At 40.7% G+C, this 21,444-nt stretch overlaps 1 protein-coding gene across 5 annotated transcripts in view; it reads right to left on the bottom strand.

Annotated features, from left to right (window-relative positions):
- LOC149228306 (tRNA nucleotidyltransferase cca2-like) overlaps positions 1-21,444 on the bottom strand; it is a 315,926-nt gene that overhangs the window by 175,434 nt on the left and 119,048 nt on the right. For all 5 annotated transcript variants that reach the window (XR_016247860.1, XM_089378148.1, XM_089378147.1 and 2 more), the window contains exon 9: positions 11,324-11,390. Coding sequence is in view for 4 of the 5 variants with exons in the window: in XM_089378148.1 (XP_089234274.1) it covers positions 11,324-11,390 (67 nt within the window). In the remaining variant the exon portion in view is untranslated. The remainder of the gene's footprint in view (positions 1-11,323; positions 11,391-21,444) is intronic.

The raw sequence follows: 21,444 nt of genomic DNA on the forward strand, positions 1-21,444 counted from the left end.
CATGCTGCTCATCATGCTGCATCTTCCATGGTCTTATTCATCATCAAGCTGCCCATGCTCATGATCTCATTCATCATCATGCTGCTCATGATCTCATTCATCTTTATGCTGCCCATGATCATGATAATGCTACTGAAGGATTTCATAAATCTTCTTTGCCACAGGAACACGTTGATGATACATAAGCCAGGGATCTCCTCATCGAATCCTTATCTCATCATCGAGTCATAGCAAGACAGTAATTTGCTTGACTGCGACTCTCTACAGCTTCATGCCTTTACTGTGGCTTCATGCATTCACTACAGCTTCATGTTGCGGCTTCATACATTGATAGAGGCCTTATGTTGTATTCTCCATGCGTATATCATGTATAGAGTCTCCATGCTATGCTTATACGATAATGCATATATCAATCACTTTTGACAACGGATTAGGGTCTTTATGTCTACACGTATATCATGTATAGTATCCATGTTGTGTGTATACCATGATGTGTATATCACTCTGTTATGCATACATCATGTATAGAGATTCTGTGTATGACAGTGTATATGCTATGCGTACATCGTGTATAGAGTTGTTGTGTATGACAGCGTATATGTTAGCATGAGTTTCCATGACTGAGTATACATGACAGCATATAAATGTCTCCATGTCTGCGTAGAATCGTCACCATGAACTGTGTATAGATCTCCATGAACAGCATAAGAATGTCTTCCCTTACTGCGGCTAGGTGACTCTATTACAGGACTGCGTTCAGATGTGTTAGGGCTTCTTGAACAGCGTATAAGCTAGGGCATCTTCTGCGTATAAGCTAGGGCATCATACTTGGCTCAACGTATCTGTAGGAATTTACAGGGTAAGTTCCTCAGAAAGAATACCAAGAGGACACCGCTCACAACCAGATCTCAAATCAATACACCAGTATTTTTGACGTGGTTAAAACCCTCAGAGTGCAAGGAGGGAAACAGTCCACGGCCTGTCCCAACGTGGGTACAGACAATTTATTAATCAAAGAATGAAAATTTACATAAGCTTCTCTCATGCACGGATTACCCGAACAATGACCCTCCATGCGCTTTAAATAGAACTCATGGACCAATCGGGTGTCAAGCCACGGATCAAGTGTCGGTAATACCGAGGTGAGAGTGAACCGTTGGATCACTACATATCGTGACCGTCGGATTGTAAGTTACAAAATGTACAACGGTAAAGAAACACACTTTACCTAACTCTAACCTAACTCTATACTAGACCAAGTTGAACTTAACTATATCCTATGTGTCGGAATATCCTAACATCCCCCCTTAAGAACAACTTGGGATAGGATTGAAGGATTTACAAATATGACACAATAGGAGAAGGAAGGAGGCACTAGAGCCTATCCCCCCTTAGTGACAACTTCCTGAACTCCAAGCATATATCGAAGTTTAGTGAACTTCGCCTCTGTGAGGGCCTTTGTGAAGATGTCTGCAACCTGATCATCTGTTGGACAATATTGCACTTCAAGAACATGGTCATGAATGAGCTTTCTGATGAAGTGCATGTGTAGTTCAATGTGTTTGCTGCGCTGATGCTGGACTGGATCTTTGCATAGCTGAATGGCACTTTGATTATCACACCAAAGTGTGGTTGGATGCTGCTGCTCAAAGCCAAACTCTGATAGGATCTGACGAAGCCACAAGGCTTCCTTACTAGCTTCCACGGCACCACGATACTCTGCTTCTGCTGATGAAAGAGAAATGGCAGCCTGTTTCTTACAAGCCCATGTAATAGGTCCTGAACCAAGAGTGAAGACATAACCGGCAGTAGACTTCCGATCATCAAGGTCACCAGCCCAATCAGAATCAGTGAAACCAACTAACAGAGGAGCTGCTTTGGCACTGTAATGAATCCCAAACTGTACTGTACCTCGAACATAACGAAGTATTCTTTTAGCTGCTTTCCAATGACTTTCACGGGGGTTTTGCATAAAACGAGCAACAAGGCCAACAGCAAAGGAAAGATCAGGACGAGTATGGGTTAAATACAAGAGTTTTCCGACAAGTTGACGGTATAAGGTAGCATCAACTTCAGGAGAAGTACAAGAGACTGAAAGTTTGACTCCAGACTGAAAGGGAGAAGTGGCTGGCTTACAGTCTTCCATGTGAAAATGACGAAGAATATCACAAGCATACTTGGACTGGGAAAGGAAAATACCCTCTTGGGATTGCAAGACTTGAAGACCGAGAAAATAGTGTAAGTGTCCTAAGTCTGTCATTTCAAATTTCTTTTTAAGGCTGGACTTCACATGGTTTATAAGGTTGGGATCACTACCAGTAAGAATAAGATCATCAACATAAAGAACAAGGATGATGAGAGAGTTGCCCACTTTCTTGGTGTAGACAGTATTGTCAGAATGACACCTAGAAAAGCCAGATTCTAAAAGAAAGCTATCCATTTTGGCATACCAAGCTCGAGGAGCTTGCTTGAGGCCATAAAGGGATTTCTTAAGTCGACAAACGAGGCTGGAGTCTGTTTGTATGAAGCCAATGGGTTGTTCCATATAGATTTCTTCCTGCAAGTCACCATGCAAGAAGGCAGATTTAACATCCATTTGATGGACTTCCCATTTTAAAGAGGCAGCAAGGGAAAGAACAAGGCGGATAGAGTTCATTTTGGCAACTGGAGAGAAGGTTTCAGTGTAGTCAATGCCTTCAACCTGTGAAAAGCCCTTAGCAACTAGACGAGCTTTATGTTTATCAACTTTCCCATCTGGTCCATACTTGGTTCTGTAAACCCATTTGCATCTAACAAGTTTGCGTCCCTTTGGTAGAGGAACAAGATCCCATGTATCATTTGTCATCAATGAATGATATTCTTCATTCATAGCTGTTTCCCAATGTGGATGGCCTGAAGCTTCTGCAAAAGTGTCAGGATCATGATTTACTGGAGCTTGAGCCAGTAAAGAAGAGGCTCTTTCAAACTGAGAACGTGTACGTCGCTGATCTGTAGGATCACCGGCAAGATCACCTGCTGCATCCCGAGTAGCACGGACCCATCTTGGAAGTTGAGGATCCTGAGAAGGTGGGGAAGGATTATCATCCTCGCTTTCATCATCAGAAGAAGAAATGTTTTCAAAGATAGAAGAGATAGGAAGAGGTGGCACATCCGCCGGACTAGGCTCGCAGGCCGATTTATTTTCATCAAATTTTACATCTCTTCTAATGATAACATTTTTGGACTTAAATGGAATAAGTCTATAGCCTTTTACATCTTCAGAATATCCAACAAAAGTACATTTCTCACTCTTAGGTTCTAAGGCTTTATGCTTTTCATCTGGAATATGGGCCCATGCTTCACTTCCAAACACACGAAAGTGACTTACATCTGGTTTAATGGAACTCCAGGCTTCTTCTGGAGTGATATTCTCTAGAACCTTAGTAGGAGTGCGATTGATTATATAATTTGCACAATTAATTGCTTCGGCCCAAAAACTAAGACTGAGTCCTTTAGATTGCAGCATACAATTAGCCATTTCCTTTAAGGTGCGATTTTTCCTTTCAGCTACACCATTTTGTTGTGGAGTGTATGGAACAGTATGTTGCATTTGAATTCCATTTTCGGTGCAAAAGTTGATGAATGCATTTTTAACATATTCTCCACCATTATCAGTTCTTAGCTTAAGAATTTGATGTCCAGATTGTTTTTCAACGAATGCTTTGAAGGCCAAAAAGGTGGTAAATACTTCGCTCTTGAGTTTTAAGAAGTATACCCAAGTGCGTCTGGAGAAATCATCAATGAAAGTTAAGAAGTACTTGCAGCCAGAGAATGAAGCAACAGGAAGAGGACCACATAAATCACTGTGCACAAGCTGTAAAGGGGCTGAGGCGTGCCAAGAGGCACGTTTGTCAAAACTGTCCCGATGATGTTTTCCGAGTACACATCCGGAACAAACACCATCTTTGCAAGATACCATAGGAAGACCTGTCACCATGTTTTCTTTACATAGATGCTGAAGGGAGCGATAGTTTAAGTGACCATACCGCTCATGCCAAAGTTTGCTCACTTCATCATTATGAGCAACAAATACTGAGGGAAGATGGGATGACCCAAAGTTGTGAAACTTATACAACCTTTTGGAATCATCAGCAAGACCAGTAGCTAGAATCTGTTTAGGATCTTTTAGATCCTTGATTACAACATCATGAGGTGAAAATTCAACAATTTTACCTTCACCTGAATGAGTTATCTGATAGACAGATAGAAGGTTGCAGGATAAGTTTGGAACACATAATACATCATTGAACTGACCATTGTCTAGATGAACAGTTCCAGTCCCTACAACATTAAGAGATCTATCATCACCAACATATATATTTTTGGTGTTACAATCATTTAAAGAAGAAAACATGGCTTGGTTTTTGGCCATGTGACAAGAGGCTCCAGAATCAATGAGCCACTCATGAGAATGAGAAGAAGAAGAAGATACATTTAATGCATAACCAGACTGAGATGATTGACGATGACATGCAGAAAATGCCGTTCCGGAAGTTGAAGTTGAAGTAGGCTCCAGATGGATGTTATGTTTCTTCATTGCGGCTTCCAAGGCTTCCATCTTCTTAAAGCATTTAGATTCTAAGTGGCCATCTCGATTACAAAAGTTACAATGTCTGTCAGTCTTCTTCCATTTGTTTTTATTGGTCTTGTCATATTGCTGAAATGATCTTTCATCTTGAGGCTGAGTTGGTTTAGGACCATTCCTTTGAGGATAAGACTTCTTAGGATTCTTTGAATTTGGTTGCTGCTGGGCGGCTAACGCTTTCGAGGAAGAGTTTCCAAGATTAAGAAGACCAAGGTGTAAGAGTTTTTCTTGTTCTCTTATTAAGGAATCACAAAAGGAGTCAAAGGAAGGGGCTTGTAGTCTTTGCCTTGACAAATGAAAGCTTCCCTGGTAGAATGGAAAGTGGAAACAAATACAGAGTAGGCTGGTCCCAACTTAGTAAGGATGGAATAAATAAGGTTACCATCTTCTTTCTTAACTTTAACACCTTCCAAGAGATATCTAAGGGTCTTGAATTTGGACAAGAAATCTTCAATGCAAGAAAAATTATTAGGATCCAAAGTAAGCAACTCATTCTCAAGTTGATGGGCTCTAATTTCATTTTTAATCCCAAAAACTTTAGCAAGTTTTTCTAATGCTTCATGAGGAGTTTCAATTTCTGCAATGTGGAATCTAAGATCAGGAGAAACAGACATTCCTATCAAACCACGTGCTTGATCTTGTCGATTTTCCCATTTTTCGGCCTTGTCTTCATCTTTGGGTTTCTTCTCTTGGTCTGTGGCTATTCTGAAGAGACCTTTACTTCTAAGTAAATCTCCCATGTAGGCTACCCATTGGAAGTAGTTAGTGCTGTCAAGAATGACTTGGCATGGACTTTCCATTTTTTGAAAAACAACTGAAGCTGAAGATGCTGAAAGTAAGTGGTCCAATGGATAGATCTCGAAAAAATAGGCGGTTTTAAAAAAAACGGCTCTGAAAAAGGCTTCCGGATGAAGAAGTTATGGCTTTTTGAAAAAAAATTGTTGACGTTGCCGGCAAAGTGCGCGAATGTGCGGGAATGAAAAAAATCCGCCCCCACAAAATGGAGACTTGAACCCAAGACCTCTACTCTCTTAAAAGGTCTTTGAACCAATTGATCTATACAAAATATTTGAGAGAGAGAGAGAGAGAGAGAGGGGGGGGGGGGGCCTCGATTTGCGTGCTTGCCTTGGGAAGACTCTTTTCCCCTACAAAACACAAAACACAAAACCCAACACGAATATCCAAAGAAAAACGAACCTTACGGCTCGAAGTTAGCTTTAGCCAAAAAACTAGAAATTTAAAAAAAATCTCAAAGTTAGCTTTTAGCCGAAAAACTAAATATTTTTCTCAATGTTTCTGATTTTCCGAGATCACACTAAGGTGCAGGGAAAAGAGCATACGCATGAGAAAAATCCTTTCTTTCTGTTTCTGATTTGCCCAGATCGCACAGAGTCGCAGGGCAAAGAGCATACGCAGAAATGAAAGGTATAGATCCGGAAAAAAAAAGGCTAAATAAACCGAAACCGAAATAAGCAGAGAGAAAATGACAGTAAACTGCAAAAAAAACACTGTATACCTCCCGATCTGAAAAATGACGCAGCTAGGGCTACCGGAAACCTTTTCGCGTGAAACGAAAGGGGTTCCTCACTGAAACAGATGCTCTGAACGCAACAGAGCAGTCCTCTCGGCCCGAAAGCAGTCAGAAACAGCAGATCTAGGAAACGACAGCCGCATGCAGTTCTACCGGCTTCAGATTTGGATCACCAACGGACGCGGCCCTCAAATAGCTCCGATACCATGTAGGAATTTACAGGGTAAGTTCCTCAGAAAGAATACCAAGAGGACACCGCTCACAACCAGATCTCAAATCAATACACCAGTATTTTTGACGTGGTTAAAACCCTCAGAGTGCAAGGAGGGAAACAGTCCACGGCCTGTCCCAACGTGGGTACAGACAATTTATTAATCAAAGAATGAAAATTTACATAAGCTTCTCTCATGCACGGATTACCCGAACAATGACCCTCCATGCGCTTTAAATAGAACTCATGGACCAATCGGGTGTCAAGCCACGGATCAAGTGTCGGTAATACCGAGGTGAGAGTGAACCGTTGGATCACTACATATCGTGACCGTCGGATTGTAAGTTACAAAATGTACAACGGTAAAGAAACACACTTTACCTAACTCTAACCTAACTCTATACTAGACCAAGTTGAACTTAACTATATCCTATGTGTCGGAATATCCTAACAGTATCCACTTTTGTGTCTCTCCTTCACCAAAAACCCAAGACGTGGAGAGGAGGAGATCACATGAAGAGTGTCTAAATGACTTCAAGTCCTCTTCTATTTATACTAAAACGTAGATGATGAATAGGCATGTCTATTGGGTTTCTGAGCCTACTCAAGTTGTTGGTCGGCTTGACAATTTGTTTTATAACATAAATAAATTCATAACTTCATAAATACTTATTGAAATTAGATGATCTTTAGATCAATCCTACACCTCTTGATGAGAAGGATCCAATAAAATATCAGCTGCCATAAATAAGGTGACCCACATGGAGTTTGGCCCTAGTTGCCAATTTTAACACTCCCTCTCAACTAGGGAGAACTACATCCGCTGATCCATATGTCCGGTTGTACTATCTCTGCCATTAGTGCCCTGCACTGCTCAGCTCTGCTCTGCTCTGCGCTGCTCTGCTCAGCGCAACTCAGCTTAGCTCAGCTCAGCTCTGCTAAACCAAGAAGAAGAAGAATTGATCGAGAATGTCTCATACCATTCTCCACTGACCCGAAGTCAATCTCAGAGTGCATACCACTAGTCCCAGATCAGTCTAAACCAACCCAAAGTCAGTGTACTAGTGGGTACCACTCCTACTACTGGTCCCAAACCAGTATCATCAGTCTCAAAGAGTGTACCATTGGTCCCAGACCAATCTCAACTGACCCGAAGTCAGTGTCACAGTATGTACCACTCTCACTGGTCCTAGACCAGTCCTCTACTGACCCGAAGTCTGTCTCAGAGTGTGTACCACTAGTCCCAGACCAGTCCTTAACCGACCCGAAGTCAGTCATAGTAGGTACAACTCCTACCACTGGTCCCAGACCAGTATTCTACTGACTTGAAGTCAGTCTCAGAGTATGTACCACTGGTCTCAAACCAGTCCTCAACCGACCCGAAGTCAATGTCATAGTGGGTACAACTCCTACCACTGGTCCCAAACCAGTATCATTGATCCCAGATCAATGAAGGTCATCCTAGCATAGAGAGTACGGTAGATACAGCGATGCGCCCATCGGTACTACTATGGTCCCTATCCTCATTTCCCTGCTCATTGATCAGATAAGAGGTACTTCCCATGAGTCCCAGACTAAATGGGTAGGATGACTCGACGGGAGAACTAATCAATCTTGTCCTCATAGGAGAACTAATCATCCTGCTACACAATCGTCATGGAGAACACATCATCCATACCTCACAGGAGAACTAATCATGAGAGATTGTGCCCTGAAGATATCTCAGAAGATTCTTGGCACCAATCCAGTGAGGCTCAACTGAATATGAGCTCACCATCCTAACTGCAAAACATATGTCTGGACGGAAGTTCACCAAGAACATCAATGCGAATGAGTTTATGAAACTTAAAGCCATTTCCCAAATCTGGTCCGACATCACTACAATATAACTTCTGAAAGTTAGGATCCTCGAGGTAGTCACAGGTTTGCAGTTAATCATTCCACGTTCGGAATCCAACTCCCTCTCTCTTCTGCAAATGAGAGGGTCTGCACCTGTCATACATGGGTCATCCTCATAAAGTGCCGGTATGAGAGGTTTATCATCCACAACCTTCGGGTAATGGTTTGGATCGGTTTCACTCCTAGTGAATCTCAGCTTCATCTAACAACTCTCATGCTACGCTCGAGGTGTTTTGCTTCAAGCCATAGAGGGCTTTCTTCCCCCTATATACATGAAATTCCCGATCATGAATCTCAAAACTCCTCGGGTTGTTCCAAACCTGTGGACCTGCTGCATGAGGGGAATGGTCCCCTTATAAGATTTTCCTTCAGTACTTTTCAGACATGTACCTTCATGCTCTTTTTGAATTCAGGCATCCCTGTCACCATCTGACTCACAGACCTCCGGTGTTGTGTTAGTGGACATGGTCCCCAGTGGACTTCCGGCCACTTGATACAACCCTGAACTCAAAAACATCTTTTGAAAAATCTATTTTCAAACACATACCTTTCCATCGATGAATGCCACCCTATAACCTTTGACTTCCATTGCTGAAATGGACATCACGTTCTTCTTGCGATCAAGTACATAAAAGAGATTCAATAAATGAATCGAGTTACCCTCATTCAATTTAGAGGTAACATTCCCTACACCCTTTCCGGGATAGGTGGTATCGGCTCCAAGAATAATCCCACGATTATCTATTCGATGAAGTGCCTGGGGTTCCTTGCTTTCTTTAAAGAGTCGACCATTTCTCCTTGATGAACTGTATTACCTATCATTCCCTTGACCCTGGAATGATTTGTTTATCTTCATCAAGAGAAGTGTCTTTGCCATTCAGACACTCCTTCGCATAATGGCTGAACTTATTGTAACCAAGGCATCTGTCTTTCCTTCCACCCTTAGATCCGAACTTCCCAATGAAGTGATCTTTAGGTAGGCCATCAGAACCTTCCGTTGCGCCATTCTGATAATATTCTCTGCTTCGACTTCACCGTGGGTGAATTATGAGGAACACATTGATCCTTTCGCCTTGTCCCAACTGTCTTTGGTGATTGCTCTTTCACTCTTGCTTGGGCATTGTCTTCACCTTAGCTCTAATACCATGTTAATTTTAGGTATGTTCTATGCTAGAGCAATTTATTTCAATTTCTTTTCCAGATTAGCAATCACATCAGCATAAAGTAAACTGCAGATAGAACATAAATATAAATCGCAAAAGACAAACCAAGACAAGAGGACACAAGATGTGGCGCTAGCCAGGGACAAACCCCACAATGTGGGGAAACCCTTGATCAATTCTTCTTTTATGTTCTTCAAAGTTCAGCAAAGAAAGTGAGAGAGATAGTACATTTACAATAGAAGTCAACACTTTGACTTATCTAGATCTGAGCATAGATCATTTCCTATAACGATGAGATCAGTTGAAGACATTTTGCTTCAACTAATTCTCCAAGGTGACGGCTTCACCTAATGTAGTGTTGTCTCTCGTTCATTTGCTACACATTACCGTGTGATACCTTGTTGTACTGTCACATGTGTTGAACCTTGATGACTGAGCTACTCTCATCTTCATGCTGCTCATCATGCTGCATCTTCCATGGTCTTATTCATCATCAAGCTGCCCATGCTCGTGATCTCATTCATCATCATGATGCTCATGATCTCATTCATCTTTACGCTGCCCATGATCATGATAATGCTGCTGAAGGATTTCATAGATCTTCTTTGCCACAGGAATACGTTGATGATACATAAGCCAAGGATCTCCTCATCGAATCCTTATCTCATCATCGAGTCATAGCAAGACAGTAATTTGCTTGACTGCGGCTCTCTGCAGCTTCATGCCTTTACTGTGGCTTCATGCATTGATTGCGGCTTCATGCATTGACAGTGGCCTTATGTTGTATTCTCCATGCGTATATCATGTATAGAGTCTCCATGTTGTGCTTATACGATAGTGCATATATCAATCACTTTTGACAATGAATTAGGGTCTTTATGTCTGCGCGTATATCATGTATAGTATCCATGCTGTGCGTATACCATGATGCGTATATCAGTCTGTTATGCATACATCATGTATAGAGATTCTGCATATAACAGTGTATATGTTATGCATACATTGTGTACAGAGTTGTTGCATATGACAGCGTATATGTTAGCATGAGTTTCCATGACTAAGTATACATGACAGCGTATAAATGTCTCCATGTCTGCGTAGAATCCTCATCATGAACTGTGTATAGATCTTCATGAACTGTGTATAGATCTCCATGAACAGCGTAAGAATGTCTTCCCTTACTACGGCTAGGTGACTCCATTACAGGGCTGTGTTCAGATGTGTTAGGGCTTCTTGAACAGCGTATAAGCTAGGGCATCTTCGGCGTATAAGCTAGGGCATCATTCTTGGCTCAACGTATCTACTTTTGTGTCTCTCCTTCACCAAAAACCCAAGACGTGGAGAGGAGGAGATCACATGAAGAGTGTCTAAATGACTTCAAGTCCTCTTCTATTTATACTAAAACATAGATGATGAATAGGCATGTCTATTGGGCTTCTGAGCCTACTCAAGTTGTTGGTCGGCTTGACAATTTGTTTTATAACATAAATAAATTCATAACTTCATAAATACTTATCGGAATTGGATGATCTTTAGATCAATCCTACACCTCTCGATGAGAGGGATCCAATAAAAATATCAGCTGCCATAAATAAGATGACCCACATGGAGTTTGGCCCTAGTTGCCAATTTTAACAAAGAGTTCATGGAACAAGAAATATTTGTTTCATAAAGATGGAATTTCAATGATATGCATTGCAAAAGAGAACACGATTCTAGAAATAAATCCACCATCAAGCACCATTAAACCTACATTTAATACATTTGCTATTTGGAAATCTTTAAACCAACTATTTTTAATCTTCAGGGTTCAAAAATATCAGGCAACTCACTGAATTCTACCCAAAATAAAGGCATTCAATGACATGTATATTTTCATAAACTCTAGCACTTACATTGAGTATTTCAAATCCAACTTCACCAAGAACTTCCCAAATAGCGTCCATGCATTTCACACAAAGTCTGCAGAGACAGAAATTATTGGACCTTAGACAACAGAAATCATAACAGGTACAATATAAACTGTATAGAAGTTCAAAGTCATAGAAATAGTAAATAGAAAAAGAAATAAGTTAACAGAAAATATCTTCGATTGGCATCACCCTAATGTCTCATTTATCACTTTCTAACAGAGTGGATTCATGATGCTTGTGATGTTGAAGAATGTAACTAGTGTCGATCTTCATAATTGTATTTGAGTCACGATGTAATGTATTTGTCAAAAGAAAGAAAAAGAAATTTTATTATAAAATAAATTGACATATTAAAACATGGGTTTCATGCTTGGGTCAATGTTTTTAGGTCAAAGCCTCCAATATAGGCTTCTAGGGTTCATGTCAAGAGTCCTTGTCTTTGTCAATATGTAAAAGACCCTTCTTGGGCTTCATCTATCAAAGAAGAAATTTATTTTTATGTAAAATAGGCCATTTAGGCCTCAACCTAGACAAGTCGGCCTAATTAGGGAGGCATAAACCACAATAAAAGAGTAGCAACTCGACTCATTTGGAGCACATTAATCACAAGTTCGATCTGCCATAGCTGGAGACAGAAAATGGGTGTGAAGTTCAAGGAAGAGGAAGAAAACCCTAGCAAAGGAGAAGGAAGGCTTTGTCAAGCAAAAGGAAGTTGAAGTTTCTCTCTCTACTCTCACAAGTGCAAAATTCTGATGTTGTTTGGGAGGCGGAAATTTTGCATCTACAGTAGGGCCAAAATTCTAGTTGTTGGGGGCTGAAATTTTGGGTTGTTGATGGGTTGTAGCTATTGGACAAGAAGAGACTACTCAAGTTTGTTGAATCATATTGGGACGCTGACTTGGTGGAGGAAGTTTTGTAATGTTTTCTTTTATGTTTTGATTTCTAGAGTTTATCTTGTTAGAACATGTTTGCATTGTTTAAAGTGAAGGTATCCATCAAAGGACTAGATTATGAGGAAGCCTCCACTATTTTACCAAAAGATAAGTATCATGTTCCTTGTTTCCTCTTTTATGTTTGGTTTCCTCCTCATATCGAGATTTGCTTATATTGTATACTATTAACCTTTTCCTTATATTTTCCTTGGTTAGGAAAGCTCGCAGAATGCTCAAAGGTTATGGAGGAGACTTCAAAGGAAAGACTTGATTCGTGACAAAAGTTCTAGAGCTGAATTCCTACAATGTTTGTTAAAGAACAATTTAAGGTATATCTTAGACTACAAGTTTTGTTACAAGGTTCTATCCTACAAAACGTATGATCATTCTCTTTTGAAATTTGTTTCACATTAATAACATATTTATGTCTAGAGTTTTGAATCATAAAGATTCTTGTTAGGGTGATTAATCATTAGATTGAATCTACCCTCTTTATACTACCTCTTGTTGTTTGATCATTCTTGTGAAACCCTAACCTTTAGGGTTCACTAGGGTTTGCAACAAATCATAGTAGAGTTTGACATGTAATTCTAAAAGCTTATTGTTGAAACATTAAATGTATAGTACTATGATTGATTGAATTGTTGATATCTAAGGCTTTATGTCTCAAAGATGGAGTCTAGGGTTTATGACAAAAACCCTAGAATGAAGTTGAAGTCTAGTATGTAAAAAGATGTGTCTCTTTTTTATTATGAACCTAACTAGGTTTAGGTATTTGATGTCTAATATTTTGATGCTTCCATTGTAATGACATGATTTTGATATAGTTAACTTCATGCTTCTGTATGTTTGTATTTGGTTGTACTTGTTATTAAAGTTTTGTAGGTACATAATCTTCAAGATCTTGAAGATGTTCATAACGATGATGAAGGAAGCTATAAGAATGATGATGATCAAAGTTGACCTTGATGCCATGAGAAATAAATGAAGCCTTGAAAGTATGAAGTTTCTCTAATATTATAAAAGAAGTAGTTATTGATCTCCCTAAGTTGAGAGGAAGCTTGGATAGATGAAAAGGTATATCTCCCCGGCTGAGAGGGAGAACATAATATGATAGTCATAGTAAATACCTTGAAGAAACAATGAACGAAAGTATTACAAATGGATTTGCAAACAAAAGAATTGAAAAATATTGAGGTTGTATTTGGTGCTACTCAAGAAGTAAAAGAAGAAGCATGCTTCTGACAAGTTGTACTTGGATAACTTGATAATGATATAAGTAGCATCAAAATGATTGAGGACCCCGAAGGTTTGTGTTAACTTGAATATATCATTAAAGGTTTATTATTGATTGGGGTTGTGATTGTGTAGGATCTCTCCGTAAAAAAGATTGAACTTTTAAAGCATGCTTGGAGTGTGAAGCAAACAAAGTTCCTTCTACAAATTAATTACTCCAAAAGACTTGGAATATTAAGATATCCATGAGGATACAAATATTATAAATTAAATATGTGAATAAGAATGAGAATGAATTACAAATGAGAACGAGAGGCTTGCTTATATATCAGGCAAGTGTATCTTCATGAAGAGTCATGTCTCATTTAAACATGCCTCTTCAACCTAATTACTAATTAACTAATAATTATTTATGCTTATTACCATTTACATTATTTTACATTATTTATATATATTTTATTCGTTACATTGCCTCCTTTCTCAAAAAGCTTTGTCCTCAAAGCTTGTCGATGAAAAAAGGCTTGATCTCTTTTTCGGCTTCGAACGTCTTTCTCTCTTGGAATAGTCATCCTCGTTGATACAAGTTGATATGATCTTCTTAGTGACAAACAAAATTGTCGCACTGAGAAGGGATCAGACCATCCCAGATTAATCTTCTGTATAGCATTCTGATCACTAAAATTTTGTAACGACTTGTCAGCATAAGACGGAATTGATGTTATGTCATTATTCTCTGAAACATTAATTTGTTGTCTACGGTTTGAATGGTCCTGATACACAGCTTGGTTGATTTGTCTATTCTCATGATTCGGATGCCGATATAAAGTTTTTAGATTTTCTTCTGGCGAAGATGTTGTTGAATTGGTTATGGAACATTCACTTGGGATGTCCATTGTCTGAACTGCAACATCTACGTGTGTCGTTTCTTCAACTGACTTGTCTTCTTGAGTTGTCATATTCACTGGATCGGTATTCGTTCCCTTATTTTCAACTTGAACTGTTGTGACTGGAGATTTCGATACTTCTTCTTGAGTGACTTGTTCCAACTTATCTTTTAATGCTTTCTTATCCTCCTTAAGTTTCTTAGTTTGATTGAACAGACTTTGATTATGGTTTCTCAGACGTAAAAGTTCTTTGGTTTTTGATTCATCAACCTTATTTTCAGTGTTTTGAATTTTAAGTTTTTCATCTTTTAGATCTCTGATTTGTTCTAATAAATTTTTATTAAGGTTCTTTAAACATAAATTTTCCTCTTCTTGTTCTCATAAATGTTGCTTGAGTTCTTTCTTTGAGACTTAGTCTTCTTCACTTGTGCCAGTAATTTTTTGATGTGGTCCTTGCGACGAGAAATTTTTTCATCATTTTCCATTATTTCTTTGTAATGTATATCCACAAGATTTTTATGTTCACGTTCTAACACTTCCTTGCTTTGTTGAATTTTGGCTATTTTGTCATTCTCTTGATCTTTTCGCTGCACTTTCTCGGTACACTGGATAACATCATTTTGTGGAAGTGATGATGGATGTAAAGAATGGAAGAAGGAATCCATTCTCTTTCCCTCCTCAGCCCATCGCTCCATTATTGTAATAAATTGTTCTATATCTCTTGCGATTGATTGTTCTTGTTCCCAACTCAGGGATTCCATATTTTTTCTTTTTCTTCACTTCTTTTAACTCTGTATGGAATTTTTTTTTTTAACTTCTTTTATCTCCCTTTTTTTTATCTATATATATTTCCAATATTCTCCCTTAATGTGGATTATTAAAAACTAAAAAAAAAAAATACTCCTTTATATTGTTGCCCTATATATATGTATGTATTTCTTTATATTAAGACCCCTTTTCAAAATAACTTTATTATCTTATAATAATAAGTTCACTTTTTTTTTTTAATAATAATTGGTCCCTTTTTTATATACTTAATTACTCCCTTGATAACTTCTTAATGTCACCCCACTTAATAAATATAAAGGTCACGTCTTTTCATATGACACGGTCACAACGTTAAAATACCATGGGCTATTACCATGGGTTGTTTTTAAAACCTCCGTTAAAATGTTCTCCACGTAAAAAGTAAATCGTATTCTTTTTGTTTTTTGTTTTTTTTTTACTTTTTAAAATACCATGGGCAATTACCATGGGTTGTTTTTAAAACCACAAGCTTATCCACGTAAAAGTTTTAAATATACTTGGTATGAGATTTTGTATCCGTTTTGTTTTTTCTTTTACTTTTTTTTTCTTCTTATTTTTTTAATTTATTTACTTATAGTTTTATTTTTTTGGATAATTTTTTTTATGGCCAAAGACCTAGAAAAATGGAGAAAAGGAGAAACTCCCAAATAATAAATTTGACGAAGAGTCGATAGCCAAAGACTTGGATCAGAGAACGAGCTCTGTGCACCGGTTAAGCAACCTAGAGGACCAAATTGCTCTGATACCAAATGAAGCAAACAAAGTTCCTTCTACAAATTAATTACTCCAAAAGACTTGGAATATTAAGATATCCATGAGGATACGAATATTATATATTAAATATGTGAATAAGAATGAGAACGAATTACAAATGAGAACCAGGGGCTTGCTTATATATCAGGCAAGTGTCTCTTCATGAAGAGTCATGTCTCATTTAGACATGCCTCTTCAACCTAATTACTAATTAACTAATAATTATTTATCCTTATTATCATTTACATTATTTATATATATTTTATTCGTTACAGAGTGGTGGATATATGGTTGATGAAAGGAATTTAGCTTCTGCAGGGAGCTGGTTGTGACGCTGAGAACCCTAACCATGGCAGAACCCTAGGGTTTCTGGTCGCAGTCCCGAGTCCTTGGCTAACAACGAGCCGCTTGTGGATATGGTCACAGGTTTCTCCACGCGGGTCTGACCGCGGTTTGGTTTTTTTAATGGTTTTTGCCCTCTACAGACAGGTCGGTCGGTGGGTTTCTCTTGTCGGTAGTGTGGTATTGCTCGTTGTTGTTGGCACAACCCCGTTACATCTCTACTGCCAGCCTCCTTCCGGTTAAAATGGTGGAAGAAGACCTCGTGGACTACGAGGAGGACCCCATGCCAGAGCAGGAGATCTAGGCCCAGCAATCTACACCGAAGGAGGGTCGGATGACAGATGCTATACAGTTAAAGCTACACCCACCCTTTTCCGGCAAACACCAGCACCCTGCTGTCAACGTTGCGGTCCTGCCCCGTTTGGATTGCCCTCCCCTCTCTCCGGCCATGCTGAATCTTCTCGGTACCTGTCTTCATGCTTCACCCTCTTTCGACTCTCCCCTGCCTAATCCCCGCATCTTCCCCCTCCTCCATCCCCTCAGTTCTCCCCGCCTATGCAACCTCCCTCCATATCCCTGGCACAGGTGGGCCCGTCCAACCACCAGCGACCTGCTCAATCCTTCTTCCACCCGGCTCGTGCAGTCTCAAGCTGCATTCCCCAATTCTCTCTGGCTGTTTCAGCTCTCCTTTTCCTAACCCTCGACCCACTCCCTCGGTGCAACATAGCTCCTCGGAACCGTGTCGGAACCTGCTGAAAGAGTATCCTACGGGCAAGCACTCAGATAAGCTGAAAAAGGGTCGGTGTCTTAGAGCAGTGGACACTGATATCAACCTGACCTTTGGCGAAGATGTTCACATGGCGGATGCCATGGATACGGCGAGGAAAGTTCTGGTTGGCCGTGTTCGAGGTAGGAACTATTCAGTGGAGAGACTGCGGCAATGGACAGTAGAGATATGGGGTTCCCTGCTGAAAGAACTTCCTGTCATAAGGGTGTTGGCTAGAGGATGGTTCGCCCTCCACTTCCACAGGAGGAGTATACGGAATGGATTTTATCGAAATATTGGCATATTGAGCTCGCACCAGTTCTTTTGAAGCGATCGAATCCACTTTTCGATCCAGAGCGTGAATAGCTCGGGGCTGGACCAATCTAGGTCCGACTTCCTGGATTACCTATGCAATTTTGGACCCCTCAAGTATTCAAACGCATTGGAGATGCACTAGGGACTTACCTTGAACATGACAAGTCCTTTGAAAAAACAAGAATCATGACTATGGCAAGGATCTTGGTTCACCTGGACACCAGGGCTGGTCTTGAGGAAAAAATCACTCTTCATAGAAGGTACTTCTCTCGGAAACAACTCTTGGACTACGAAGGAGCCCCATTTCACTGCAGGAGGTGTCACAAAGTGGGTCACCTTTACAAGGATTGCCCTCTGCACTCTACGGTGACCACGGAAAACCCGAGGGGACGAAACAACAACACTCTGAAGAACGGAACAAGGGGGAACAGATACAAGGAGAGGTACCATCCGATGCAGCGGTGGGCTCTACAAAGAAGGTTGGTAATCGACGAAAAGCTCCGCCCTCACCTCCTCGGACTCGCTCCAAATCAGCAGCGGAGGCGACTTCTATGCCGGGTAATGAGACTATTCCCATATCCGCTGTTCTTTTTTCAGATGTTATGTTAACTGCTCTGCATACATCTTTACATCCCCCCACATCTGCACATTGTACTTTTCCTTCTCTCCCCTGTACTATAACACCTCCCCCACCCACTTTCTCCACCAATCCCACTTCCCACAGGGATTTTTCCACCCCACCATCTCATTCTCCCTCCCCTTCTGGCCAGGGATCCCATCCATACAACCTCCGTCCCAGAGCTCGACCTAAATCCCTGCTTCTTGGACTAGGACTCTCCCCAGGAAGGTCCAAACTCCACAAACCAGCCAGAGGATGCCCATCCAAGATCAAAACTACAATCAAGTCTGTCGTGCCAGATGTAGCGAGGGGCCGACAATACACTATTGAGAGGGCGCTTAGAGCATGTGAGCCCATTGCCCATGTATCCCCATGATTTGGCTCTCCCACAACTGCAGGGGATTAGCCAACCCCAAAAAGAGATTGGCTCTCAAAAGGCTATTAAAAGATCCGCATTGTGACATCCTCTTCCTCCAGGAGACCCTTGGCACTACTGATACCATTACCAATACCCTACACTCTATTCTCCCAGGATGGATATTCCAAGGGATGGATGCCATTGGCAGATCTGGTGGTCTTGCTATTGGCATTAATCCAAAAACCGTCAAGCATATATCCACTTGGGGCGGTATGGGCTTTATTGGGATGGACATTTTTGTAGGGGAGCTGGGACTTCAGCTTAAAGTGATCAATATCTATGCCCCTAATCAAAACAGAATGGAGTTTTGGCACAACTTGTTGGAGCATAATCTTGTTACAAACACTACCATTATTGGAGGGGATCTTAACTTTTCCTTGGGTATGGAAGAATCCTGGGGACATCATGCGCAAATCGACCCTATATCCGATCAGATGAGCTCCCTTCTGGACTCCTGCAATTTAGTTGATGTTCCTATGAACAAGAAATTACCCACTTGGCATAATAGGCGGATGGGAGAGGCGGCCTTGGGTCGCAGATTAGATCGGTTCTTGATACATGAAGACCTCATCCGTCATATTCCTCTATATCATCAATGGGTGGGCACCAGGGGATCATCAGATCATCTTCCCATTTATCTCCAGATCACCGGCCCATCAAAGAAGTCGCGCTCCCCCTACAAATTCTTCACCGGACACCTAAAAGATCCGGACTACATCAACCTGGTGACTGAATTCTGGAGAGCTCAACCACCTCTGAGGGAACAGAGATTGGCTGCGGATTTCTGTAGTCGGTTAAATAAACTCAGGACAATGACAGAGGAGTGGTCAAAGAGGAAGAAGTTGAGAGATGAACAGCATCTTGTTGACATTGAATTACAGATTGCACAGCTAACAGATGAACAGGGGCTGGGTTTCATTTCGGAGGAGTCTAAAATACATCTGGTTTCGCTGGAGAACCGAAAGATTAAAATATTACAGGAAAAGGAAGAACAATGGAGATTGAAAAGTAGGGCCATCTAGCTCCAAGTGGGAGATGGTAATACAAAATTCTTCCACAACTTTGCAAATGGTAGAAAGGCTACCAACACTATCTAGCAGATGCCCTGTGAGCCGAAGGTTGGGCCTCTACCCACCCGCAATTAGCCAGATTGGGGATTACACATTTCAAAAGACAATTTACAGCTCCGGCAACCATCAATCTACCGGATATCATAAATTTGGCTGGTCACTTTCCTAGGTTTGTGGAACAGGATGATGCAGAGGATTTAACTCAACCGGTCACCTTGGAGGAGTTGGAGGGAACTCTTAAGTGGTTCAAGAAAGACAAGAGCCCTGGACTGGATGGCTGGCCGGTGGAGTTCTATTTGGCATTCCTGGAGTTACTTGGACGGGATCTACTTGTTGTCATTGAAGAAAGCAGAATTACTGGCCATATCTATCCTCCCATTAACTTCACATACTTGGCCCTGATACCTAAGACTGATTCACCATCCTCTTTTAATGACTTTAGGCCTATTTCCCTCTGCAACTGTCTGTACAAAATCAGCTCTAAAATCATCGCCAACCGCATTAATCCTATATTATCTAACCACATCTCTCAGGAGCAATTTGCTTTCCTCCACCATAGACATATACATGATGCCATCGGTACAGCCCAGGAAGCCCTACACTCCATCAAACACAAAAATCTCAAGGGTCTCATACTCAAAATTGACCTGTCTAAAGCTTTTGACAAAGCGAATTGGCTGTACATTAAGATGATTATTACCCACCTGGGATTTCCCCCTGCTCTCATCAACTGGATCATGGGTTGTATCTCCTCTGTTTCTTTTGCTATTCTCATTAATGGATCAGCATCGCCCACTTTCAATATAGATAGAGGGATAAGGCAGGGATGCCCTTTATCTCCACTACTTTTCCTACTAGTCATGGAAGGGTTGAGCAGACTAATAGCTACAAAAAAAAGAAGAGGAGGCCTACAAGGACTTAAAATCATGGAACATTTCTATCTGACACACCTACTTTTTGTTGATGACATCTTGATTTTCCTGAATGGAAGTGTTCGGGACACGATTTCATTGAATGAGATTCTGATTCTATTCTGCAAAGCCACGGGAATGGAGATCAACAGAGAAAAATCCACCATCTCACTATCTAAATGTACCCTACAGGAATCTCAATTAGCCACTCAAAATTTTCCCTTTCAAGCAACTGACTTGATGGAAGGATTGAAATACTTGGGCTTCAGACTAAAACCAGATGGATACAAGATTGCTAACTGGACCTAGCTCATCACAAAGGTGGAGAAGAGAATAAATTGTTGGTGCCATAGATTCCTCTCTCGAGCAGGTTGACTTACTCTTATCAAATCTGTCCTCGAAGCCACCCCGGTATACTGGATGTCGCTCGCCTGGATACCAAGAGGGATTCTGCATAGAATTCAACAAATCTGTTGTAAATTTCTCTGGAATGAAAGAAAGGAGGGCAAGCCTTTTGCCTGGGTAAAATGGACCAACATTGCTACACCAAAGAAGTGGGGAGGTTGGGGTCTTAAACTACTTCCAGCTTTTGCTCAAGCCTTGGCAGCCAAACAGAGTTGGCTTTTACTCAAACAAAATAGTCTTTGGGCGGAGGTAGTACTACATAAATACAGCTGGCCGTTGACTATCATAGACTGGATTAGAAGTACAACTTGGAACAGGAAGGGCATCTGGGTGATTTGTAGAGCTATACTAAATTCTATTTCTACCATCAAGGATGGCTTACTATGGAAAATTGGCAATGGTAACTCTGTATGAATTGGCATTGATCCTTGGATAGGCAGCGGCAACTCCCATCTTCTACCAGTTGGACTGATACAACACCGAAACAACAGGGGTATTAAGTTTCTGGGACAGATTGGAGATCACCAAAATACTACATTCCATACACAAGCCTGGCTGACTGAACCGCAATGGCTTATTCCAAATGAATGGAGTAGAATTTGGCAAGACTACCTTCAGGCACTTACAGAATCACATGTTAGATTA

The sequence above is a fragment of the Pinus tabuliformis genome, chromosome J, assembly GCF_031772625.1.
Source record: "Pinus tabuliformis cultivar Carrire ecotype Pingquan chromosome J, CPIR1, whole genome shotgun sequence".
Lineage (NCBI taxonomy): Eukaryota > Viridiplantae > Streptophyta > Pinopsida > Pinales > Pinaceae > Pinus > Pinus tabuliformis.